This window comes from Nilaparvata lugens, chromosome 7 (assembly GCF_014356525.2).
Source record: "Nilaparvata lugens isolate BPH chromosome 7, ASM1435652v1, whole genome shotgun sequence".
In the NCBI taxonomy this organism is placed as follows: Eukaryota; Metazoa; Arthropoda; class Insecta; order Hemiptera; family Delphacidae; genus Nilaparvata; species Nilaparvata lugens.
In genome coordinates, this window is record NC_052510.1 from 55,024,007 (window position 1) to 55,051,676 (window position 27,670).

The 27,670-nt window shown below is 34.2% G+C and overlaps 1 protein-coding gene across 3 annotated transcripts in view; it reads right to left on the reverse strand.

Moving 5' to 3' along the window:
* Nucleotides 1-27,670, reverse strand: part of LOC111043772 (arrestin homolog) — a 150,074-nt gene that overhangs the window by 9,604 nt on the left and 112,800 nt on the right. For 2 of the 3 annotated variants that reach the window (XM_039433198.1, XM_039433197.1), the window contains exon 3: nt 3,845-3,980. Coding sequence is in view for 1 of the 3 variants with exons in the window: in XM_039433196.1 (XP_039289130.1) it covers nt 3,845-3,980; nt 5,456-5,478 (159 nt within the window). In the remaining 2 variants the exon portion in view is untranslated. Of the gene's footprint in view, nt 1-3,844; nt 3,981-5,455; nt 5,494-27,670 lie in introns of those variants that run through there. The other variant, XM_039433196.1, reaches the window with a different exon arrangement.

The window sequence follows — 27,670 nt, forward strand, 5'->3', positions numbered from 1 at the left end:
AGCCGATAGTCCACGTATTTCTTTTCCAAAAAGGTGTGTGACGCTGGTAGTCTCTCATATTGTGTGCCGTTCATACACTCTCACCCCAACAAAACAGTAAAGATCTACAATAATCGATAGTAATCGTCTTGAGATAACAATAAAAGTTGCGACATAAAAGCCCTATACCATGGGATATCTACTGAAGCTATTGTTCCTCTATGGTTCAATCTAAAAGAATTTATAAGCACGGCAAAAAATCGTAAGTCCAGGAATCGATGTGTGTGTAACTAGACAAAGGGTGATTCTCATACATCAGTATCAGTGAACATATCAGGTACAGTGTGGGTGTATGAAATTTATGAGTAAACTACCGTCAGCTTTGAGAGAAAATGAGAATAAGGATATTTTCAAAAAGCTATTGAGAAAATATTTAGCAAACGGGGTTTACTACAGTATTCAAGAATTTATGGATGGAGAATGAGGCTTTTGGGAGGATTAAATTGCAATGTACATTGTGGAATGTGATTTATATAATATATGTTTATATGTATTCCTTTATTTTTTTTTGACAAATAGTCCTTGACGATTTCCTATACTCTTCAAAGCATCTCCAGGGAGACAATTTAATCAAATCAAATCAAAATCAAATCAGTGGAAAAATAAACATATTTTCCTCATAAGTTTTAATGGAACTGCTCATATTCACTCAACTGGGATGGGGGGGGGGAAATGGCCTATTAGAACCAATGAGAATAATATTTCCACTATATCGGAAATGTAAAGTGATACTGATATGTGAGGAATCCAGTCAATGGGTGAATGACAGTCTAATCTCTTTTTTTGTTTAGAAGAGAAGTTGATATTGTGGTAATTATTCATATTAAATGAAAAAGACTAAGAAATTGTCAAAAAACCACAGATTTATTGATACTTAGAAAGACCGGTTTCGGCTATTACACCATTGTCAATCTCTGATAAACTAAAACTACAGTAAATACAAGAGCAGCAGAATTTATACTAGCAGGCGAGTACTGCTATTGGTCTTACTTTGTTATCAAAAAAGTAGAAAGTAAATTTTGTTATCATGGCGAGTCTGTTGCTTAAGCCGCCATTTCGTGATACCGTTGAGTGGGAGGAGACTGTCTAGCTGGGCCAATGGCAGGCGTTCATGCCCTTGGCCAATAGCAGTACTCGCCTACTAGTATAAATTCTGCTGCTCTTGTATTTAGTTTTAGTTTATCAGAGATTGACAATGGTGTAATAACCGAAACCGGTCTTTCTAAGTATCAATAAATCTGTGGTTTTTTGACGATTTCTTAGTCTTTTTCATTTAACAGTCTAATCTGTTTGCTTTCTCTTCAATATGAACCATATTATATAGAAGGGGTAGGCTGTACTAATAGATACTTTCGAAATAGGAAACATTATTGATAAATGATAGGTTAAATAAAAATGGCTAAATGATTATTGATAAATGAACATGATTGATATAACTAAGCTACGGAGATAATTCCAATTTATGGATGATATAACTAGGCTAGCAAGATAATTCAGATTCTGGATTTATATGAATTCAAAAATAAATCCTATTAGAAGAAGTTACAATTGGAAATCAAATGAAAAGTCTTTCGATATAACTTGTAATGTCATCATTACTATCAATAAAATTTTCACTTGTTCGATCTATGTTTCCTTGATTGTAAATTCCCAGTTTTCCATTTTATTTTAATACACAAACTGATTTACAAAAAGGAATTAATGAATAAGATGAAGATTTCTTCAGAAGAAATATTTTCAACGTATATGATTGAATCATATTGGTTCACAGGGAAATTTGAAAACTGAAATACACCTTTTACGTACCGTACCAAACTTTTCATCAGAATAACTTGAAGATACTTCTAACTTCGGAATGCAGTAAGATGATTCCATTTAGGTATGTTAGCATGATCTAATCTTGAACGTAATACTCCGTTACTGAGTGTCTCATCATGTGGAATAATAAGCGGAAGATTTGCATTTCCAAGACACAGAAAAAGAGATTAGGTGAACTAACAGCGTAACATCAAAGGAGCAGATAGAAGATAAGACGGAGGGAATAAGGAAAAGGATAATATTTCTGCGAACTGACGTTTTGCTCGCTATCTGCAGATTCCAACTCAGGTTTTCTCGAGAAGAGGGTGAATCTTGACATGGGAAAGCTGTGGAGGTTTACTTTGAGAAATGCTTGTATGCCGAAGATTTATCGCTGATCAAAATGCAAATCCAGTCGAATATTTACAAAACGTCGTCGGGTATTAGAGATTTCCACAAGATTTCCCCATTGATAGGCGAATACTGTGATTTATACTGTTTGGTTTTGTAGCGAATCTTGAAAAAATCCTGATACTATCCACCTGGAGAACGTAGCTTTTCTTCTACTTTTTGTAACTAAATATAATGCCAAATTCCATGACTATTGGTAACCTATTAGAAAAAGTGAGGCTATAAAATAAAATTTTCAATAATTGAGCGCGTGGTTGGAGAAAAATACCTCCAATGGATAGTAACAATTTTTTTTCTATATAGATACTAATTCGTTTCAGAGGCTATAGACACTCTATAGTGAGATCCACGTTATAATGGCAGTGGAGAAAGGTAGGATAAAAACTTGCCGATCCTCTGTCTTGTCAATGCCTTCTATAGACGGTAGTTGATACTGGTTTATTGATGTAATATTAACTGTTCATTATTGTTATTTCTCAATGCTCATTCTCAATAATTTCATAATGAATTTCCATTATTAAGATGAAAGATTTTGTTAATTAATTATTAATTCTACATTGTTAAAAGACGATCTGACAACAAAGCAAAGCGAGAAAGAGATAGCGCTATCCGCTTTGTTGCATGATAGACAAGGATAGCAATAGCATTGCTAATCAAACACTGCCATTATAACGGGGACCTCATTATAGGTCCTATAGACTCGTAAGCTCCATAAAAACTGGGAGGACGCAGTCATAATTTCTGTCCCCGGTTCGAAAGCTCTTCTACGAGCTTTTTTTTATTTTTTTCATAAGAGAAACACTAATTATGGGGGTTTTTGTGCTCCAAATTGTTCCAATAAGGATGTTAAGGCGTTTCGTTTCCATCTGATTACAGTAGAAGAGTGATTTCGCTACAAAATTGTATTAATAATATTCGAAAGAATTTGATTTTAAAATCAACTCCTCTTTATCTGAGTGGATAAGAATTACTAACTTGTTTATTATTTCTCAGCACAGTAGTTTTTTGCTTGAAGCATCCTTAGGATATTGAATATTGATAGGACTAAATTCTAGGTGTGAATTTGAATTTTGCTACTTCAGTGCTTCCTGTCGGGGAACGTTATGTCGGCTGCGTGTACCTGGTATTATTAGAGTCAACACCTTATAGATCATGCCTTATTAAAATAATATCATAGATATCAAGAAGAACCTTTATAAAAGTGGAACAGGTACCGTACGTGAGTATTACCTTGAATTTTCAAGATAATTTTTTTTTCAGGTTGTTAAATATTTTATTATCCCTCAATAAATACGTTTGAAAAGCAAATTGAACTTGTATCTTATGATTCACGTTTTTGTTGGAAATAAATCAAAGAGTGATACGGTATTGTAGTAGGTAAAAAAAGTTTGAAATATTAACCTTTTTATGTTATTATTCACCTTTCTGTCAGCAAGAAACTCAAGATTAGCGAGTATCACATCATCTTTTCAAGATATCATTTGAAAAGCAAATTAAACTTTTTTCTTATAATTCATGTTTTTGTTGGAAATAAATCAGAGTCACCAGTAACATTGTGATAAGGTTGAAATATTAACCTTTTTATGTGATTATCTACCTTTCTGTCAGCAAGAAACTCAGGATCAGCGAGTATCACACCCTGTATCCTGTCAATGCTAGTGGTTGAGATGACCACGTCTCGACTGCCCAAGTAGAGGGTCAACTTGTTGTTAGGCGAAGACTTCTTAAACACTCTGAAACAATAGAGATCAAATTGAAAAACAATTCCCACTTTCATATTTACTGTATTATTGTTATTATTGTAAGAGAATGTGGAACGAATGACAGATTCAACATCAAATACAACTCTACTAACGAATAAATTATTTTTGAGAATTAATCAGTTCAAATCTTCAAAAATCAGAAATTAATGCTGTATAAATGAGCAATCACAATTATTGTATATTGCTATATCATAAACTGAACATTCATGTAATAAAAAATTACTACTTCTGGTTCTGGAATTTTCGACCTGTTTTATATTCTATCACTAGTTATTGAACGCATTGTTCTCAAGATATGAGCGTGGAAGCAAGCAAAACGCTGGAAAATTCAACTTTTAAACCACCCTCATCCCCTTAGCACATGAGTTAGAAATTGGGACTTTTTATATGTTCTCCTTCTAACTAGTCTCAATAGAGCTGCAAAGTCAAAAATTTTGATTGAAACATTCCCTTCAAATTCCTTTATCAATATTGGTCTATTGTTGCAAAAATGGCGATTTCACACTCAACACTAAAGCTGCTGCAAAAGGTGTAGGGAAATTCGTAAAAGTGTGAAATTATACATCAAATTGAAGAGAATTTAATGTTCTATAAGCTTATAATCAATATGGATTCTTCCCACCGATTTTTAAAAAGTTATAAGAGCAAAAATAGACAAAAATTGGTGGTAAACGTGTTTTTTTCAAAAATGTCACACCTTCAAGAGCGGATATCTCGAAAACTAGAGGAGATATAAAAAAAGTTGTAGAATGCATTAATGTAGGAAATTATGTAAGCTTTAATTTTTTAATTTTTTTGACAGTCAATCCTTGAGATACATAGTTTTTTAATTTTATGCGGGATACCAGAAAATGGTACCTTTAAAACACCCCCACCCCCTTAGCACAGGGGTAGGGGTGAGGACTTTTGATATGTTCACCTCCTTACTACCCTAAGCAGATTTGCGGGGTCGAAAATTGTCTTCCCAACTTTTCCCTCTATAACCTTTCCTTTACTGGACTACTTCTTAGAAAAAACTCATACCAATTGATGAAGTGGAAATGAGAATTTATGTAGATCACCATGAAAGAAAATTAAAATTTGGTTTTACTAAAGACAGTAATGAAGAAAATTATTCAACAAAACAGACATTTCATTAGAATGAATTTGGGATTGGAAAAATGTTGGGCTGGCGCCTGTATTTTCATTTTGAATTCTAATTGTGACTCAATGTATGAATAAATAAAAAAACCTTTTTTTCTCAGGACGAATGATTGTGAACTCACAAATAACATAAATACAATAGATATAATAGATGGTTAAGAAGAAAATTTCGGTCTAATAATTCAAAGTAAGTTACACAAATTAGGGTTGAACTTATGAAACTGTTGAGTTCGTCGTTGGATAGAATGTTTAGTACGAAATGAAAAACTGTATCTATCTATAAATCTATATCTATACCTTACCTAAAAACTTCTTCAGACTTCATGACATAAGTATCAGTTTATCAATATCATTTCACCTCCTCCTACCTATTTTACTTATGATCAGATCACAGTCTATATAGTGGCAACCAACCTGCACCTCAAAAGCTTTCCACTATCAAACAGAGACTGAGTTAACAAATTTTCCTGCTGCCTTTAAATACTTGCTGACTAGTCTATGAAATAATAAACCTTTGGCACCTACTGGGTCAGGTTCACCAACGCATTCCGGGGTTGAGCTTTGGTCTGCACCTGACACCCTCACGTAACTCACTCTCACTCCCTCTCTCTCTCACTGATCTCTGTCTCTCTCCAACGTTTACGAATGGCCATATGGGATTTAATCGTCACACCCACGATTATTGTCGTGCTGTGACGTATTGACTCTAGCGTGACAACTGCAGAACTGAGACCCGGTCTAATGCAAATCACTCGCCCAAGTTGGGCCTCAGTTCCTCAGTTGTGGACTCAATGGATCGTGATTCCCATGTCAAATACTTCGACTATTAATATTTGTGAACGGTTTACAAAAAGTGTTGCAAAATATGATGGAATAACTTATTCTTCATTCTAGCCCATTGATTGAAAGCTATAATGTATAAGCCTTTCCACTGAAATAGAATAGGATTGACCGGCTTGACATATTTCAGCATTGCATTGTTGGAGGAAGGTTCTCAAATAGCTGTGTATATGAATTAATATTAGAGATAATCCAATAATTTGAAGAATAGTTTGAGGAGAATCAATTGTGAATGTGGTGAGACTATTTCTACCTCATGATGAAATAATCTAAAAATATTCCGAGTTGAAATAATATTGATTGTTAAATCAATTGTTATGATCACAGAGAAAAGAAGCACTACTGGTATGCTTATTCCGTGGTTATGATTGTTCAATGTTGTAGTGTTGCAATATGTGATAAAGAATTCACTTCAAACCAATGTGGAAATGATATTTTATAATGCTTGTGCTATGATTGAGTTTGAGGATAGCTTTCATCATGTGAAGCAACGTTGAATTAATGAAAGATACGAAGCTTAAATGTATTTCTGTAATTTACTAATCTAGGAATAGTGACGTTCTAGTGGAGAATCGACGCAATGAATGGTCGCAAAATATTTTCGATTTTGATAATCATTTTGGCGTATTGAATAGTTTCATCAAAAACCATATCAATCAATAATTTTATTCAATTCAACACAATATAATAAAAGAAATCACAATACAAAACATCAGAATCGAAAAATAAAATTCCAATGAATGAATTGATTGAAGTAACAAGTACAAAAAACAGACTTTTTACGCCGTGTTCACACTGATCAATTGTTCTACAAACATGTTTGAAGAAAATGTTTGGGCAAATTTTATCATGTTTGACAAACAATGTTTGCCCATGGCACAGAGGAAAGAAGCACTACTGTATACTTATTCCGTGCCCATGGCCAGTGTGGACGCTTCACCGAACAAAATATTTGTAAGTGGGAAGAACAGGTTTTATGTTTTACAGCTGTCAAAACTGAAAATGTTTGGAAAAACAGTAACTTTTTGTTTGACCAACAATGATTGTCCAAACTTTTTAAAATGTTTGTTCCTGAGCTCCTCAACATACATGTTTGCCGAACATGTATGTCGAACATTTGTTCATTGTGGACACGGCTTTAGTGGGTTGTGCTGAAAAGAAGGAAAGGAGGTAGAATACCTAGCCAACTATGGTTGGACAAACAATTGTGTCAAAACATAGCATGTTTGGGTGGCCGAACATTGGTTGAGTAATTTATGTAGATTACAATATATACTGGCTTTTACACTTATATATGTGAACAAAACAAGTGTTCCAATAGTAACATGTAAACTTTGATTTTTTATCACACTAGCATTCTTGGAACATTTGACAGAATAATTTCAAATTTTTGTAATCTTTGATCATAATCAAAGAAAACAATAATTTTACATTTTTGTAATCTTTGATCATAATCATAGAAAACAATAATTTTACATTTTTGTATTCTTTGATCATAATAAAATAAAACCGACTCCTGTACTTCAAAACCACAACACTCGAGTTTCTTCAGCTAAACAGCTACTCTAGCTTCCTTTATTCCAGTAAGTTGGTTCTGAATAAATTACTCCATTACAACAACATTCTCTTTGTGTCTGGAGGTTGCTTGCACTCTATATCTCAGCACACATCATAAACATACGTCGTATGTGCTTACAAATAATAAAGGAGCACTCGTAGATATTCTATTAGCGCAGACATGCTATAAATGTCGCGATCTTTCATCTCGTATAAATTTTGCCATTCGTCGCTTTGTTGCGTTCAGAGTTTGCTTTGAATGTTTCGCGGGTGGGTGGGCGCGGAGGGGAGTATAATTTCCGCCCCAAGTTCAACCCCCCCCCGCGCTCCAGCTAGTAGCCTACTATATGCAGGAAGAGTGGAGAGGTCGAAACCAGCCACACAAAGCCGAGCTGCTGTACTCTCAAGCTCTGCTGGGATTACCGGGTCCGAGACCCTTGGATAGCCTACCATTTACTTCTCCACTGTCTCCGACATCCCTTCAACATCCTTCCTACATCCAGTCTACAAAGTGTTGGTCACTTTCAACACACATCGCAGTACTCGAGAAAGCATTAAATACTGTTTAGTTGTGCAAAATCCGGCCGACTTCTACGTGTGTATAATGTTGTGAGGTGTGAGATGCAGATTGCTTTGTTTTATTCAGGAACTGGGGTTTTGGGACCCTTAGAACAGTGGAAGTTATTGTTGTGCCGATTTAATTATGTTTCTAATCAGAACATTAATTTTTACATGGAATAAGATTAGTAAAATGACGATTGAGCAAGAAGAGTGCGGACTGAGTGTACAAAAAAGTAGAATAATACTTAATTGAATACTTGAATAATAAAAAAAATAATTAAATTATAAAATAATTCTTAGGGCCGGTCTCCGAGCTCGGGATTTAGCCAAGTCCTAGACTTTAAACAGCTGGAGTCAGAAAATTGGTTTTCCAAAACAGGGCATAGTCGCAGTCATTGTCATAGTCACGTTTGAATTAAATTTCGAAAAACTAGAAAATTGAATACAAAATAAAATAAAGAGAAAATTGTGTAAAGTTTCAGCTATTTTGAACTATTTAGGAATGTCTAATTTCGTCAAGGAAAAACATTTCCAATTATAGAAATGAGAAAATAAAACTATTAAAATAGACTACGACTACTGTTATAAAAGCTGCGACTACGCCCCGTTTTGGAAAGCTAATTTCCTGACTCCAGCTGTTTAAAGTCTAGGACTTAGCTAAATCCCGAGCTCGGAAACCGGGAAATTAATATTTTTATTCTTTTCGGTTTTCAATCTGATTAAATTCAAAATTTTGGTTTGTATATTTCTGGACTCGGAATTTGGTTCAAAGTGAAGCAACATAACCTACCTTTTAGACATTGGCTACTACTATCAAAATTCGGAAAGGGAACAGTTTTGAGCTAGGCTTGTTGATCCTTTTCTAATCATGTATTTGATTTGTGCATTGGTTAATGTAAATGAATAAATTAAATTATATTGCTGGTCAGGTAGACGAGTTAACTAAGTCGCAGCAACCTTCAGTCTGCTAGTGCTACCTGGTCGCGGGTTCGAATCCCCCCGAATCCCATATCGAATAGGCATGGACATTTCATCATTTCATAATATTCATCCTGGCACTTCTCTTTACCCACGCACAAGCAAAAAGCACTTGTGCGCATCATCCGCAATAAAAAAATTGAATAATTATTTAGCTATTTTCATTTTCACATCTTCAAGAGATTTTTCTCCATACTTTGTATGCTAAAATAGGCCACAACATATAATTATTTGAGGTAACGGTTTTATTGTTAAGTTGTACGGTTTTGTAGAGTTGAATTTTGTCATTCAAAGAACAATGACAATGTTTGTATATAATTCGTAATTCTACTTGAATTCGTTATTCGTATCCAAACCGTGTAATTTGTAAATGTATCCACTAATAAATAGATAACCCATCCATCCAATTTACCTAAAATACAATAGGTACTCTAGACACCTTTCATCCATCGATCGCTACTGAGTACTTTTTCATATTAGAGAAGTAAACTTGGGAATTTTCAGTCCAACTAGATGGTTTTTCCAGTTCAATCTAGTATGAAAAAGTATGTTGTTTCACTAATTATCCCACTGATATAATCTTATTATAAGAGTTCAACTGACTACAGTTGCTGAATTAGATAATAAACATTATTTTCAAATAAAGCAAGATTTGAAATGTTTCTGGATGATCTTCTCATTTTCAAATATCAACCTACATTGACTTCAAAGTTTTGAAAGTACACAGTTAATATACCTGCCATTCATTCTAAAGGTACCAATTCTTTTGTTGTAATTTTCTGTGAGGAGTTGAATAATTCTGAATGATTGAATAAATAATAAATAAATAAACTCAATGTAGGAAGAATGGTTCATGTGATAGGTATTTGTATTATATCCTCAACATGAGTATCATTCTCCTAAAAGAGACTGATTAGTTAATTGAACGATTCAACAAACACGGTAATCAAATAGAACCATCAATTGGATTGATCAATGAAGCGGAAGACTCAGGTAGCCTGCAGTGTAATAAATCAGGCAATTAGGCAAGACGCGAGGTGGGGAATTCATTCACTAATTTAATTGGTCGTGTCGTCTCTGGATTATAAACGGGTATTGATTCCACCTCCTTGGCGAATGTCATTAGATGCTTCAATGGCTGCAAGGAGATGGTGTGTAAGGAGCAAGAAGGATAAAAGGATGGGCTGACACAGAAAGTGAAAGTGATAGAGAAAAGAGAAGATAAGGGAAAGTACTTTGAGAGAAATGGAGGGGGAGAGTCAGAGAGATAAAGAGAGAAAGAAGACGGATAAGATAATATAGAGAGGGATGAAGATTGCATAGGGAGAGAGATGAGAAATATAAATGGATAGAAAAGATAGAGAAAGAGAAAGGGAAATAGATAGTAGAAGTGACAGGATAACAAAGCAAGAGGGTAAGAAAGTGTGTGTGTGTGAGATTGATTGATTGATTGATTGATTGAGAACTTTATCCATGTAGATTACAACAATATATACTGACTTATACACTTATATACAATAGCTTACAATACAGCAAAATTATACATGAATTTACATAATATAGACTAAGAAAATTATTATTGAACTGTATATGATATGAAAAAAGCAATTTGTGATAACTATAGATAATATTGTTATGCATCTACATAAATTGGCGGAGCTTTGGACATATCAATGTGCATTCTTCGGAAAGAATATTCTGAGAGAGAGTGAATTTTGAGAGAGAGAGAGTGAGAGAGAAAAAGCTAGTAATAATGAGAGAAAATGAATACAATATCCACGGCTTCCCTTATATAGGTCGAGAAATATTATAAAGGGTTGTTCCAATTATTTACTTTTAGCGAGGAAAAATGAAATAGAGAAGGAATACTCAGTGCAAATGAAGGTAAACCAGGGGGAGTGAGAGAAGAATAGGAGCACGAGGAGAAGATTGGAGAAAAAAATAATAAACATATTGTTTTTTAATAGTGGAAGTGAAATGAAGGGAGAGACTCAGAGAGATGAAGAGAGAAAGAAAAAGGATTAGAGATATAGAGAGAGGTATAGATTGTATAGGGAGAGAGATGAGAAAGAGAAATGGATAGAGAAGATAGAGAAAGAGGAAGAGAAATTAATAGTAGAAGATGATAAAGCAAGAGGGCAAAAGAGTGTGTGTGTGATTGATTGATTGAGTACTTCATTTATGTAGATTACAATATATACATTGCTTATACACTTATATACAATAGCTTACAATAAAGCAAAATTATAGATGAATTTACATAATATAGACTAAGAAAATAATTATTGAACTGTATATGATATGAAAAAGCAATTTGTAATATAATAACTATAGATAATTATAATGTTATGCATCTACATAAATTGGCGGAACTTTGAACATATCAATGTCTATTCTTGTATGTATGTTGTAATGTAGATTACAACAATATATGCTGGCTTATACAATTATATACAATAGCATACAATACAGCAAAATTATAGATGAGTTTACATAATAAAGACTAAGAAAATTATTATTGAACTGTATATGATATGAAAAAATCAATTTGTGATAGCTATAGATAATATTGTTATGCATCTACATAAATTGGCGGAGCTTTGGACATATCAATGTCCATTCTTTCGGAAAGAATATTCTGAGAGAGAGAGTATTATAGATATTATTGTTATTTAATTAATTCAATTATGCTTCTACATAAATTGGCGGAGCTTTGGACATATCAATGTCCTTTCTTCAGAAAGAATATCCATCCCACTAACTCTCAACCAAAGAGAGAGAGGATGAAAGATAGGAGTAGGCAAGGGAGTAAAAGAGTGAGACAAATGGAATGTGAAAGAGAGGGAATTTGAGATTGACGAGGAAGATTGACAGGAGCTGAATTTGAGCAAAGTCATCAACTAATACTACCCATATACCGAGTAATAGTTTGTTTGGTTTGAGCAGCGAGTAGGCACAGAACTCCCTTATCAAGTTATGCCGTGAGTTTCGAGTACCGTTCTACTTTAAACATAATTATTACCGTGTCAGTAGGCTTAATTCCATCTGAAGTCTATTAAGGAGTAGGAGGTAGAAGGTGAATAGAGAAGGATAGATGAAGGTTGATGAAGATAGATGAAGAAAGGAGATGGATAGGATGGCAGTAGGGTAGATCAGAGACAGAACTTGAAAGCGGTCTTGTCATGCGTCTAATTATTCGGTTAACGGCTGCTGTAAAATGTGGAATTCCACGTTTCATCAAATACATATAATTAGTTTGCTGCAGAGAGCGTCAGCGCGAAAGGTATATTACGGTTACGCATTATGAATTATGGTTATAATTCACAATGAGAAGCTGTTCATAATATTCATTAATCTTTCTATGTACTTAGTTTCTTCCTTTCCAAGTCCAACGAAACGCAAAAGGAATACCTTATACTGAATGATTCATTGCATGAGGGTTCATTGTAGTTTAATATGTTTTATCATGAGCCGTGTCCACACTGAACAAACATTTAATGTTCGACATACATGTTCGGCAAACATGTTTGTTAAGGAGCTCAGGGACAAACATTTTAAAATGTTTGGACAATCATTGTTTGTCAAACAAAAAATTACCGTTTTTCCAGACATTTTCAGTGTTTGCTATAAAACATAAAAACCTGTTCTCCCCACTTACAAATATTTTGTTTGGTGACGCGTCCACACTGGTCACGTGCGAACATTGTTTTGTCAAACATAATAAAATTTGCCCAAACTTTTCAACAAACATGATTGTCCAACATTTGTTCAGTGTGGACACGGCTATAGAGAAAACATATTTTTCTCTGGCCACTTCCAAGTTTCAGATGGACACGACAATTTTAGGTCCCTGCTGCCTAGAAACTGCTTTAGGTCATGTCAGATGCCCTGAAATTGATCAGGTGCGACCTGAAAACTCTCACACCAGACCTGAGTCAGTAGCCAGGTCACTTGATATAACGATATTATTATTAACATAGAGAAAAGATAGCATCAAAGAAAAAGTTTATGCTGTCTTTTCTCTTTGGTTTTATCAAAGTGGATTCCTATACATTCTTTATTGATGTAGGCAATAAGTATATAATAGGGAGAGAAAAAATAAGGTAACCTCGTGCTATTCTTCTCCCAAATTTAGATAAGGTTACACATAGTCCGAAAGTCTTGTAGTCTTCATTTCACAAAATTTTCAGTCCTTAATTATTTTTCACCAAGTAGATTTTTAAATTTAGATGCTTCAAAACCAAACTTAGAAGAAATATTTCACATTATTATCACTAAAATAGGAAATATAAAAGAAATAATTTTGCAGGACCAAAAATCAAACTTAATTATTCTAAAAGCACAGCTGATTCAATACAAGAATTCCCACATCATCATCCTCTTTCGTTTCTTTTCAACCTTAGTAGTTCAGTAAAGTAGTTTGTGATAAGATTATTCGTACCAATTGTTGGTCTATACTGTATTTTTAACGAGACTTGTAAACAATGCTAACAGATGAAACTTTAAGAAATTTCATTCGTAATAATTTCAGCTATAAGTTCTATCCTATTTTCTCAATCATACTGGAGACGTTTTCCGACAACCCACATAAATAAGTGTCAATGAACGCGTCCGGTGAAGTGAGAATACTATTCCCATACATTCTAATTGGAGTATTCATACACGCTCGGCCGGACTGAGTGGAAACAGTCTTATTAGAACTCATGTGAATTATATTTCCACTAAACGTTTACTAATACAGGGTGTTTCAGAGAAACGGGAAATTTTGAAAGTGAATAATTTCAAGAAAAACAAATTTTTAAATACAGTTTTCCATATAATTCAATAGTAAAAATAATGCCAACAAGATGAAGAGACTACAGGAATGTTTTGCGTAAAAAAGGAACACACCTGCAAGATGTCATCTTCAAAAAATAAATGTTACGGTATTTTTTATTCTAAAATGGCATTATTTTTATTATTGAATGATATGAAAAACTCTATTCAAAGATTTATTTCCCTTGAAATTATTCTACTTTAAACATAATTATTACCGTGTCAGTAGGCTTAATTCCATCTGAAGTCTATTAAGGAGTAGGAGGTAGAAGGTGAATAGAGAAGGATAGATGAAGGTTGATGAAGATGGATGAAGAAAGGAGATGGATAGGATGGCAGTAGGTAGATCAGAGACAGAACTTGAAAGCGGTCTTGTCATGCGTCTAATTATTCGGTTAACGGCTGCTGTAAAATGTGGAATTCCACGTTTCATCAAAGACATATAATTAGTTTGCTGCAGAGAGCGTCAGCGCGAAAGGTATATTACGGTTACGCATTATGAATTATGGTTATAATTCACAATGAGAAGCTGTTCATAATATTCATTAATCTTTCTATGTACTTAGTTTCTTCCTTTCCAAGTCCAACGAAAGGAACGAAACGCAAAATGAATACCTTATACTGAATGATTCATTGCATTGCATTGTAGTTTATGATGTTCTATCATAGAGAAAAAATATTTTTCTCGGCCACTCCCGTGTTTCAGATGGACACGACATTTTAGGTCCCTGCTGCCTAGAAACTGCTTTAGGTCATGTCAGATGCCCTGAAATTGATCAGGTGCGACCTGAAAACTCTCACACCAGACCTGAGTCAGTAGCCAGGTCACTTGATATAACGATATTATTATTAACATAGAGAAAAGATAGCATCAAAGAAAAAGTTTATGCTGTCTTTTCTCTTTGGTTTTATCAAAGTGGATTCCTATACATTCTTTATTGATGTAGGCAATAAGTATATAATAGGGAGAGAAAAAATAAGGTAACCTCGTGCTATTCTTCTCCCAAATTTAGATAAGGTTACACATAGTCCGAAAGTCTTGTAGTCTTCATTTCACAAAATTTTCAGTCCTTAATTATTTTCACCAAGTAGATTTTTAAATTTAGATGCTTCAAAACCAAACTTAGAAGAAATATTTCACATTATTATCACTAAAATAGGAAATATAAAAGAAATAATTTTGCAGGACCAAAAATCAAACTTAATTATTCTAAAAGCACAGCTGATTCAATACAAGAATTCCCACATCATCATCCTCTTTCGTTTCTTTTCAACCTTAGTAGTTCAGTAAAGTAGTTTGTGATAAGATTATTCGTACCAATTGTTAGTCTATACTGTATTTTAACGAGACTTGTAAACAATGCTAATAGAAGAAACTTTAAGAAATTTCAGTCGTAATAATTTCAGCTATGAGTTCTATCCTATTCTCTCAATCATACTAGAGACGTTTTCCCACAACCCACATATATAAGTATCAATGAACGCGTCCGGTAAAGTGAGAATATTATTCCCATACATTCTAATTGGAGTATTCATACACGCTCGGCCGGACTGAGTGGAAATAGTCTTATTAGAACTCATGGTGATTATATTTCCACTAAACGTACACTAATACAGGGTGTTTCAGAGAAAAGGGAAATTTTGAAAGTTGAATGATTTCAAGAAAAACGCATTTTTAAATACAGTTTTTCATATTATTTAATAGTAAAAATAATGCCAACAAGATGAAGAGACTACAGGAATGTTTTGCGTAAAAAAGGAACACACCTGCAAGATGTCATCTTCAAAAAATAAATGTTACGGTATTTTTTATTCTAAAATGGCATTATTTTTATTATTGAATGATATGAAAAACTCTATTCAAAGATTTATTTCCCTTGAAATTATTCAACTTTCAAAATTTCCAGTTTCTCTGAAACACTCTGTACTTATATTGTGCTAATCCGCTTCAATTCATGATCTTAATCATATCAAGATTATCGTGTATATTAATTTATTACCGAATGTCTATTACCAATGTGTGGAGGTACTAACGGATTGACATATTCCCTTTGGTACTGAAAATCAGGATCTAGAATAGAATGAGCTCACTTCAAGGGTACGCTACTGAGAAAACAGTGGAATGGAGGGGAATCCTTGATTATTGCTTGGAGTAAGTGAAACAAATGTGACATGTGGGATGAACAAAAACAGAATGAGACAAACATCGCCCACATAAATAAAAGTCTAGTCACAGTTTGGGCAACTGAGTTCTCCTTTATTTGTGATTCAAATTCCAGAAGCTATTTGAAATTTAGTGATGTAGTACATCTATTGGAATATTACATAGTAATCATAGAATCTTCTCGTATTTTAATAGCATAGAAAATAGCACAGTAGGTGAGTGTATTAGTACATTCATAAGTATATTGGTATGTGAGTATAGGTGTAATGTGCAGTTTTAATAATGAATGAGGGTGAACAATGCTACAATGTGTAATTTAGCCACTATTAATAATGGATACCTGCGAATAAGCCTTGTTATTCAATAGTTAATCACCATTGAATAATTCATGCTCTCCTATAATTTATAGTCTTGTTCATGTTTACTAATAATGTTATCAAAGCTTAGGATCAATAGCAACATAAGTGAAGTGAGTAGTTAGTTCAAGTGATTCAATAGGCTCCAATGATCACAATAATCAATAATTTACAGATGGAGAATGCATTTATTCAAATGCTAATTAATATATAAATTATTATTTAACGAAAATCCCAAATAAATGCTGCAAATCACCCCCGAAGACCTCTGCTACTGCAGACATTGACAACAAGGTTAACAGCTGGATGGAAATTCGATGAGAACTTCTATCCAAGAATTATTTGCCAGCCCCGGGAATCAAACCCGGTACCTCCCAATTGCCAGTCAGGAATGCTGGCATGAGCGCTGCTATCTAGAGATTGTCAGTTTGGTGTAAGGGTAAGGGTGATCTCTGGGATCATATTGTTATTACTACATCACGTTCATTAGTGTTAATGATGCACGGTTTTTGAGAATTTTGTTGTGCCTAAATTTTGAATATAGAAAAATTACCATGTTCCTACAAATATTATAAGTCTGGATAGTATCTTTCAATGGTAGCTTATAAAATAGGTAGAATCTTCTAATGGAAAAAGCGAGGTGGTTAAAAAACGAGAAAGATAAATATAGGAGTCGCAAATCTCCTCTCTTATCCTATTATATTGAGCGAGCAATTTCTGTATATCTGTTTATATTTTTATATCTGGTTATCTGGTTAATTTTATATTATCTGGTTAATTTTATATCTGGCTATCTGGTTATTTATGTCCAACGGATCTCGAAAACGGCTCTAACGATTTTCACGAAATTTGTAACATAGTAGGTTTATGATATAAAAATTCGATTGCACTAGGTCTCATCCTTGGGAAAACTCGCTGAACGACATTAAAAAGGATAATTCATCCTTGGTTGAAACATCTGAGACTTCGTCGTCTGCTGATAGTAAACAGTGAGCGAGTGATTCTGAGGAAAATCAAAATATCGCATCCTCGAAATTCATAAGCTGACGTAAGCCAACTGTGGAATATAAACACGATCATTTTAGAGAATTGTGTTCTGTTTATCAACAAATAAAAATAACGAGCGAAGCTCGGTGCCCCGATGTTAATACTTGTTTCCACATGGTAAATAAATTGATGTTGAATCTGTGTTGGATCTGAAATTCCTATTGGGCATTTTATCGATTTCTTGCCGATATGACAGGAAAAAAATTTCTCCGATTAGCTGATTGAGTTCGGAGAGCTTCCCGTCCTGTCGTGTTTTGTTGTGTCGGCGAGGAATCGGTAAGTGTGGAAACGACAATTCAGATAGGAGCTCATACACTAGCCTATCCACGTACCCAGTCTTGATCTAGAGATTGGATCTTCATTTTTTCAATATCTTCTCACAACTTTTATGACCTGTGACAAATTTTGTTGGACCTGATAGCTATTGTAACTTCAATTCCTATTTACTTACGCAATGAAAATTGATTGAATCCATGCATCGCTTCCAATGCGTGAAAACTCCTGCCTTGTTCTATGATCAAAGGCAGTTCTGATGATCAATAAAGTTTTCATGTGCAATAAAATGTTTATGGCTCAGAACAGCAAGCAATTACTTAGAAAGTTATTGTCGTAGTTAGTTCAAATTATCTATACCTATTATTATCACCCTCATCCTTAATCATTAAAAATATATATAAACTGTTTTTCACGATACTTGAAGAGCATATCCATTACTTATCGTGTATATTTTTCCCCATTTCACATTCTTCATCTGTTCAGTTGTCTACTCAGACTTGTGCTGTTCCTCAATTAATCTGGTGCTAATGAAACTATAATAGTACAGATTGAGTCCACACTTATTATACAGAGTGAGTACAAACTAAATTTTATAGTATACTAGCTTGCCCGGCGAACTTCGTACCGCCAAAAAGTCAACGTATCTCATGTCACACCAACATTTTCCAGTTTCTGAATGATAGGGGAGTGATCATTATTATTTGTATAGGTCTTCTAAGGAACGATTATCCACAGCTGGTACCAATCAACTACACTAACTTCAACTCCAAACTACTGTTTCAATACCAGTACACAATATCACATGGTGAGGTGTTTATTATACAGTTGGTAATTTTAGATGCTAAATTATAGGTAGCCGCTCGGCCGAAAATTTCGAAAACATGGGTCTGTAAAATTTATTAATAAATAATATTATTATTAGCCCCCGTATTGAAATTTCTGGTCAGAAACCATCTCCAATATTCACACAACGTATTCCTAAAGTTTCATGCCGTTCTGTGAAATAGTTTTTGAGTCTACAGGGAACAAACAAACTAACAAACGAACTAACACACAAACAGACATTCATTCTTATATATATATATAGATAATCCATTCACTGAGATAATTTTCATCACAATACTGAATACAGAGCTTAATGTGAGAAATCTATCTTACCCAGTGAATTCGTTCAAGGATTGCTTTTTTCAAGTTAGGTCATTCAGGTAAAAGTGAAAAACGCTCTAGCCAACTCCAATTACTTATGTATGCTATTATAGGGCAATATGTATGCTATATGCGGGCAATTTCTGTATTTATACATCTGGTTATTTTCATATCTGGTTATTTTTATACCTGGCTATTTCTTATCTGGTTATTTATGTTTAATGGATCTCGAAAACGGCTCTAACGATTTTCACGAAATTTGGAACATAGTAGGTTTATGATATAAAGATTCGATTGCACTCAAAAGGATTCAAAAGGATAATATTCATCCTTGGCTGAAACAGCTGTGGATAGTAAAAAAGTGAGTATGTGAAAAATCAGAATATCGCATCTCCGAAATTCATACGATGACTTTATAGACAGCTGTGATATATAAACACAATCATTTTAGAGAATTGTGTTCTGTTTATCAATGAATAAAAATCTGGTGTGGCGCACTCACACAACTTTCCTTGCCATTATGAAAATTGATCGTGTCGGATCCTTATAGTGTAAGGACCTTACGTTTCAAATTTCAAGTCATTCCGTTAACTGGGAGATGAGATATCGTGTACATAGACGCACATACACTCATACACACACACACACACACACACACACACACACCACACACACACACACACACACACACACACCACACACACACACACCACACACACACACACACACACACACACACACACACATACAGACCAATACCCAAAAACCACTTTTTTGGACTCAGGACCTTGAAACGTATAGAAATTTAGAAATTGAGGTACATAAATTTTTCGGAAAGCAATACTTTCCTTACCTATGGTAATAGGGCAAGAAAAGTAAAAATAACGAGCGAAGCTCGGTGCCCCGATATTTATGATATAACAGGGACGGTGCAAGAAATTTGCAAGGGATACAAAACTATGAAATTATCATATTGTATCATTGATAAGAAGTCTGAATTTATCATTGCAATGGAACAGAGCATTGTATCTCAATAAACGATCTCCTTTCCATACAGGTCTGAAATCTACCTAGTACTGGATACTTTGAAAAGAACTATATTAGAAAAGCTAGAGCATATAAAGTATGAGATCTCCATATTATGCAGTATCAAGATAGTGTGAATTGTTTGCAAAGAGGGAAACAATTCGAGCAAAACAAGCGTTTATTTGCATTCGTAATGAAAAAAGGCGTTCATGCATCACTGAATAGTCGTCATTTGTGTCTTTTAAAGCAGAGTGAGATGACACACATGAGCAAACGCAGTCGAAAATAATGGGCGGAGGCGGCTATGTGTGTACGGAAGGTCTACAGTACGAGTATATTCGCTCAGCAGTCGGATTTGAAAAGGGTCAGTGTAAGTGATATTGATTGGAGCGGTCTGCTGTCCCTTTGAAGTTGGCTTTCAACTAAAATGAGTAATGAACCAGTGGCGCAGATGGAGAAGAATCAAATGTGACATTTACAGGTGGCGTAGCTTTATTTGAGATTGTTTGAAGATTGAAAATGGATGAGGAGTTCCACGTTAAAAATACACAATGTATCTGAAGTGGATAGATTTGAATTGATTCGAGAGTCAAAATTAAATGATATCATTGAAATTTCGTTATAGCGAGTGAGGATTTATTGATCCATAATGGTATAAGGTGAGTTGAAATAATGTCTCTTTTCTGTTTAGGGCTAATGTTGTAATATAAATAGAAATACAAATCTCAGTACCCTTTTTGAATTATTCAATCACAATATGTTTCGGACATGTGAGTGAACACTCAAGTCTTGAAAATGGAATGAATCTCAGAAACATGTTGTGATAAAATAATTCAAAAAGGGTACTGAGATTTGTATTTCTATTTGAGTTCAAATGGTATAATATGAAGATGGTATAATATAAGATGAGTTAGGTATTTAGAGTTCTCTAGTACTATGACCACACTTACACTGACATGTTGAATGAAAAGACTAAGAGATTGTCAAAAAACTACAGATTCATTGATACTTAGAAAGACTGGTTTCGGTTATTACACCATTGTCAATCTCCGATAAAATCTGTGGTTTTTGACAATTTCTTATTCTTTTACATTCAATATGAATAATTACCACAATATCAAACTTCTCAACTACACAAAAAGTTTGTATAATGATTGAAAAAGATGATGATGAAGTCACACAACCTCTTAAGGTTTGGATTGCAAGACTTTTTGATCATACTATAGTAATAATCTCATTCACGAGTATCTCGTATACCAATTTCTAAATCCTTGACATTTTTGCATCTTGAATTATTTTCCACATCAACACTGATCTACGAGATATCTTCCTCATTCTGTTACATTATCTGCTCTTGACTCTAAGCTGCCTCTGTTACATCAAGAGAAGCTTCAAGTGATAGTAGACTACCAATTAAGAGAGGTGATTAAGATTTGGAAAGTTAATGTATATTGAGTAGAGTCACAAGTCTAATGATTTATGAAAATGAAATCTCTGAAGTTCGTTTCCTGTAGAAGCTTGTTTCACCACATGAGTATATATATATCAACAGGTAGTCACATTATACTCACATTACAATACAATATGGGGGCACCGAGCTTCGCTCCTTATTTTTATTCATTGATAAACATAACTCAATCCTCTAAAATGATTGTATTTCTATTTGAGTTCAAATGGTATAATATGAAGATGGTATAATATAAGATGAGTTGCCTAGGTATTTAGAGTTCTCTAGTACTATGACCACACTTACACTGACTTTGTATAATGTTGAATGAAAAGACTAAGAAATTGTCAAAAAACCACAGATTTATTGATACTTAGAAAGACTGGTTTCGGTTATTACACCATTGTCAATCTCTGATAAAATCTGTGGTTTTTGACAATTTCTTATTCTTTTTCATTCAATATGAATAATTACCACAATATCAACTTCTCAACTATACAAAAAGTTTGTATAATGATTGAAAAAGATGATCATGAAGTCACACAACCTCTTAAGGCTTGGATTGCAAGACTTTTCGATCATACTATAGTAATAATCTCATTTACGAGTATCTCGTATATTGATTTCTAAATCCTTGACATTTCTGCATCTTGAATTATTTTCTACATCAACACTGATCTACGAGATATCTTCCTCATTCTGTTACATTATCTGCTCTTGTCTCTAAGCTGCCTCTGTTACATCAAGAGAAGCTTCAAGTGATAGTAGACTACCAATTGAGAGAGGTGATTAAGATTTGGAAAGTTAATGTATATTGAGTAGAGTCACAAGTCTAATGATTTATGAAAATGAAATCTCTGAAGTTCGTTTCCTGTAGAAGCTTGTTTCACCACATGAGTATATATCAACAGGTAGTCACATTATACTCACATTACAATACAATATGGGGGCACCGAGCTTCGCTCCTTATTTTTATTCATTGATAAACATAACTCAATCCTCTAAAATGATCGTGTTTATATTTCACAGCTGGCTATACGTCATCTTATGAATTTCAGGGATGCGATATTTTGATTTTTTACATACTCACTCACTCACTCACTTTTTTACTATCCGCAGACGACGAAAGTCTCAGCTGTTTCAGCCAAGGATGAAATATCCTTTTCATGTCGTTCAGCGAGTTTTCTCAAGGATGAGACCCAGTGCAATCGAATCTTTATATCAATAATCTACTGTCTTCCAAATTTCGTGGAAATCGTTAGAGCCATTTTCGAGATCCGTTAAACATAAATAGCCAGATATAAAAATAACCAGATATATAAATACAGAAATTGCTCACTTAATATAATAAGAAATAATTATATTTATAAGTATGACTCACAAAGATTACTTTCTATACAAACAATGTTGAAGGCAGTAAGATTCTTTTAAAATATCAGGAGGTGAACAGTCTAGCTTTCTTTAAACATTCTATTAAATCTTAATATTTCAATCTAATGGAGCAATTCTCCAAAAAAATGATCGTAGAAATATTTCAAGGAGTCAACATAGAAATTCTCCAAATCAATGATAAGTTATCAAGGAATGCGTAGTTCTCAATGATATTTCTCAAATATCCTATGACGTTGGAAAAACTGAATGGAAGACTGGAATAGCAGTATTTGAAGTAGGAAATATTGCGAGAAACCAAGCCACAAGTTGTGTGAGGAAGTATTTTATCAGTACAAAACGCATTCCAAGTGGTGGAAATTCTCCGTTCCGCAATAAATACCTGTCCCTGTTGCCCTTTCAAGTCAACCTACAGCTGAAACCATTCAGGCAGTTCAGAAAGAATTCTCGGAATTTTCCAAGCCGCCTGGTATTGAATTTCAACGTCCACAACTATCTGGAGCTTCAACTATGAATACAATCCACTCTATTTGGTTCTTCAAAACTAGGGTGAAACTTAAGTTTGTTTTTCTTCAAATAATTCAATTGAACAAACTAAGAATATGATTATATTTTAAACTATCTGTCTCAAAACCGAGCTGAGGGCAACTTTGGGAAACGACAGTTGAAAAATTATCTTATTCACATTATACTTATAACTTTCAAAATTTAAAGTTTGTTTCAAGGTACAGTAACTTTCGAGGTACTAACAAGGTACAGTAAGCTCCAAGGTACTTCCTCGAGGTATTCCCAAAAGTTCTATTTCACTGAAAATTTTACAGTAAAGAGAAACGGGCCCCGAAAGTGAACTGCCCAATTCGAAACTTGAATAATAGGGAAATATCGGGGCACCGAGCTTCGTTATTTATTTATTGACTTTTGATAAACCAAACACAATTCTTTAAAATGATTGGGGAAGTACTAACAGCACAGCCCAAAACTGTCTCTTTCCCGAATTTTGAGTTATACACTATAAATAGTCCAGAAAGTAGGTTATGTTCCATACACTTGAATTCAGGTTCAATTTTCTGTTCAAACATTTGAAAACAAAAAAAATATATATAATTTAGATTATATACAAACCAAATTAAATAACAAAATAACACTCACTAATCACTTGAAATTGTCAAATAATGATCAACTTTGAAAATTATGATATACTCTAGTTTAGGAGGATTATCATGTCATGTCAACAAATCAGATTATGTTGATCAAATCGATTAGCTAGATAAAATTTCTCGCTGATTGATTATGATTACACAGCTGGAAATAATTCTGTCTCTCTCCCACACAGGCACACGCATCTTCTGTTATCGAGAGACGACGAAATTATCATCTGTTTTCCAAGGATGAATTATCCTTTTAATGTCGTTCAGCGAGTTTTTTCAGAGATTGAGACCTAGTGCAATCGAATCTTTATATCATGAACCTACTATGTTCCAAATTTCGTAAAAATCGTTAGAGCCGTTTTCGAGATCCGTAAAACATAATTACCGGATATAAAAATAGCCAGATATAAAAATAACCAGATATATACAGAAATTGCTCGCTTATTATAATAGGATACAATATCAACTTCTAGTTTCCAGGGAAAAATCTTCCATTAGAATAAACAGTATTCTCAACTAATGGATACAATTTTTCCATTTTTATATATATCTTGAAACATTTTTCTCAGCTTTCCATCTACAGATCCAATCTTTTTTACAATGTCATACTTTTTTTTATCATCAAGCAGTTGATATTTCCTGGTTATTTCCAGCAGACTTATTGAATTCCATCTTTGATCCATATCACCATCTGCTTCCATTTATAAATAACTATCTATTCACAGTTTTATATGTTGCTTGAATGCTTCAGAAGTAATGCATGTTTATCATACACATGCTCTTTATGCATGTTAATTTTCAGCAAGAAGCTGTAGAAAGAAGAAAATGAATATGCTGTAGCAAGAAGCGGAGAAAATGAATTTTTCGTCGTCGGATTTTCAGAATAATATATTTTATTAATTCAAATTCAATTTACACAGCATGATGTTGTACTGTGATGAGAGGGAATATTATCGGCAACAACATATCGGTTGCTGGTGTTGCTCCTTGATAAATTTCTGGCTCTTTCAGCACAATTAATCGGTGGGGCGGAAAGGAGCTTTGAAGGCACTTATTGAACCGTTCATTCATCACGTCTAAAAGCGATTTACAAACGAAGCGGCCGATTGCTTGCTTGCTTTCAATCTCTGTTCAGAGTAGCAAAACTGAAAATAGATTATCGATTATGTCTCCGTTATCAACGCGACCAAACAGGCTGCTGACGATGTTATGCTATCGACTATGAAAAATAATAAAATTCACCCGAAGCGCACAGCTCGCTAGATTTCTTTGATAATGCATTTTCAAGTTGTTGCCGAGAAAATATGAATTTTTCGTCGTCGGATTTGTATTATACAGTATTTCCATATGGAATATTTTCATCCAATCGTGTTCCTGCTCTATTTAGATACAGTGACTGAATAATATTGCTAGACTGTGAGTGGTAGATCTAGTGAGATAGCGGCAAAATGTTTGTGAAAATCTTTGTATTTAACCGATGTTGCTGTATCATATATGATTTAGCATCGATACCATCTATGCACCGATTGTGATTGAGACAGTAAAATTTATTTATTTATTTATCACATCGTGTACAAATACTTAACATGAGGAAAGGAACAACAGGCTCATGCCCAAAACTGATTTTTGTGAAAAAATTAAATGATTCCTGTAGTTTTCTGTCTCAGTAGCGAATAATTAAATGGATTAGACATTCAAACAATACAACAGTTAACCTCAAGAACAGTACAAGTCTATAAGCTCAAACTTTGAAGGGCTAAACAGTTTTTGTACTCTATCTTGTATGACTCTGTGTTGACAGCCTAGGTTCCTAAAAGAAGAGATTTGAGATGTTCATTCCAGAAAAGCGATTTCTGAGTTAGGCGGAAGGCTGCACAAGTGAGCACAGACTGAATGGTTAAATACTATGAGAGCTGAGAATGATATGATTATATTCTTCATACCTTACAGAGTTATCGAAAGAGTTATACAGAGTTGTACAGAGTTTTACAGAGTTATACAGAGTTGAACAGAGTTATACCCGACAGAGTTATTCTTCAAGTTTTTAGTAGAAAGCATGAGTATTGGAAGAATATTATCAGAGCTATTACAGCTATGAAATGAAATATCGACAGGCATGGAAAAAATTGGGATAGAAGAGTAGAATGCTAAAAGTCTTTTGAGACAGCACTCTAGGAGAGAGACAGCACTCTAGTTGAGACAGACTCCTAATTAAACAAACTAACTCATAGGGCCGGTTTCCGAGCTCGGGATTTAGCTAAGTCCTAGAATTAAAGACCTGGAGTCAGAAAATTGGTTTTCCAAAACGGGGCGTAGTCGCAGTCATTGTCATAGTCGCGTTTGAATTAAATTTTGAAAAACTAGAAAATTCAACACAAAATAAAATAAAGAGAAAGTTTCAGCTATTTTGAATTATTTAGGAATGTCTAATTTCGTCAAGGAAAAACGTTTCCAATTATAGAAATGAGAAAATAAAAACTACGACTACTGTTATAAAAGCTGCGACTACGCCCCATTTTGGAAAGCCAATTTTCTGACTTCAGCTGTTTAAAGTCTAGGACTTAGCTAAATCCCGAGCTCGGAGACCGGCCCTTATACTTTTTAACTCATTAAAATTGAAGATGTCCTCACATTCACACACATAATATTTACAGGGTTCCACACCCATAAATCAAAAATGGAGTTTTGAAAGATAATCAAGAACGTCTTTAAAATAAGCACGTTCAAAGAAATTATAAGGAGTAATAGAGCTGGAGTGGAGAGTAGGTATTCTTCACGATTTTTTATCAATTCCTTGAAAATGAAGATGAGCAAGATGAGGGAGGTCTTCGTTCTTTCTAGGCCCGAGTATTTATATAATGAGTGCAAGTGAAGAACCAGGCCAGGTTGAAAGTTTACTTTTAATTTATTTCCAACTAGAATCTTCCCCCGAGGTTATTCCAAACGTCTGAGCTCAACTCTAAAGTAATTAATTCGTTAGCATCCATTAGGGATCACTCGGGACCCCGTGGCCATGCTGCTAAACTTTTCTGGATTGTGCTTCGCTAAATAGGACCAGCAATAAATTAAATTATTGAACATGATCAATCATGGAATGAACAATGAGTTGATACCAAAACAGCTGATATCTGATGTATATTCTTGATTATTGAATAATAAATAATTTATTAGTTGAGATAGAACCTGGAAAGGGCTACTGACCAAAACTGTTCCTTCATTCACTTCAACTCTCGTTCCTGACAATGATCATTACTCTTATAGTATAATTTCCCTATTGATTATTTCTCCACGATACATTTAAATTTCTAATTTGTTCTTCTAATAATAATTACAGTTTCTAGGTCTCAAATCTTCTAATTTCCAATTGAACGAGCTTAACGAGTTCTTGCTGATGACTATAGTGAGGTCCACGTTATAATGGCAGTGGAGAAAGATAGGAGAAAAACATTGCCGATCCTCTGTCTTGTCAATTTCAAACTTTTTTTAAGGAAAGAACCATAGCAATTCCTCGCCCGGTTTTTATTTGTTTCAGACTATTAATGTGACATCCAGCAACTTTAATTTATATCTTTTTTCTTATGATCTGGAGAGGATCCTTGACGGCGCGACACTTGTAGAGCGTCTCGCCCTTCTGGAACTCGTCGGCGCTAGAGTTGGCCAGACACGAGTAGAGCCGAATGTCCTCCTCGTTGTCGGGAAACGACCAGAATGCGATGCTTAGCTGCAACTGCTCGGGCACTGGCGGGTACACGTTCTCCACCATTTCG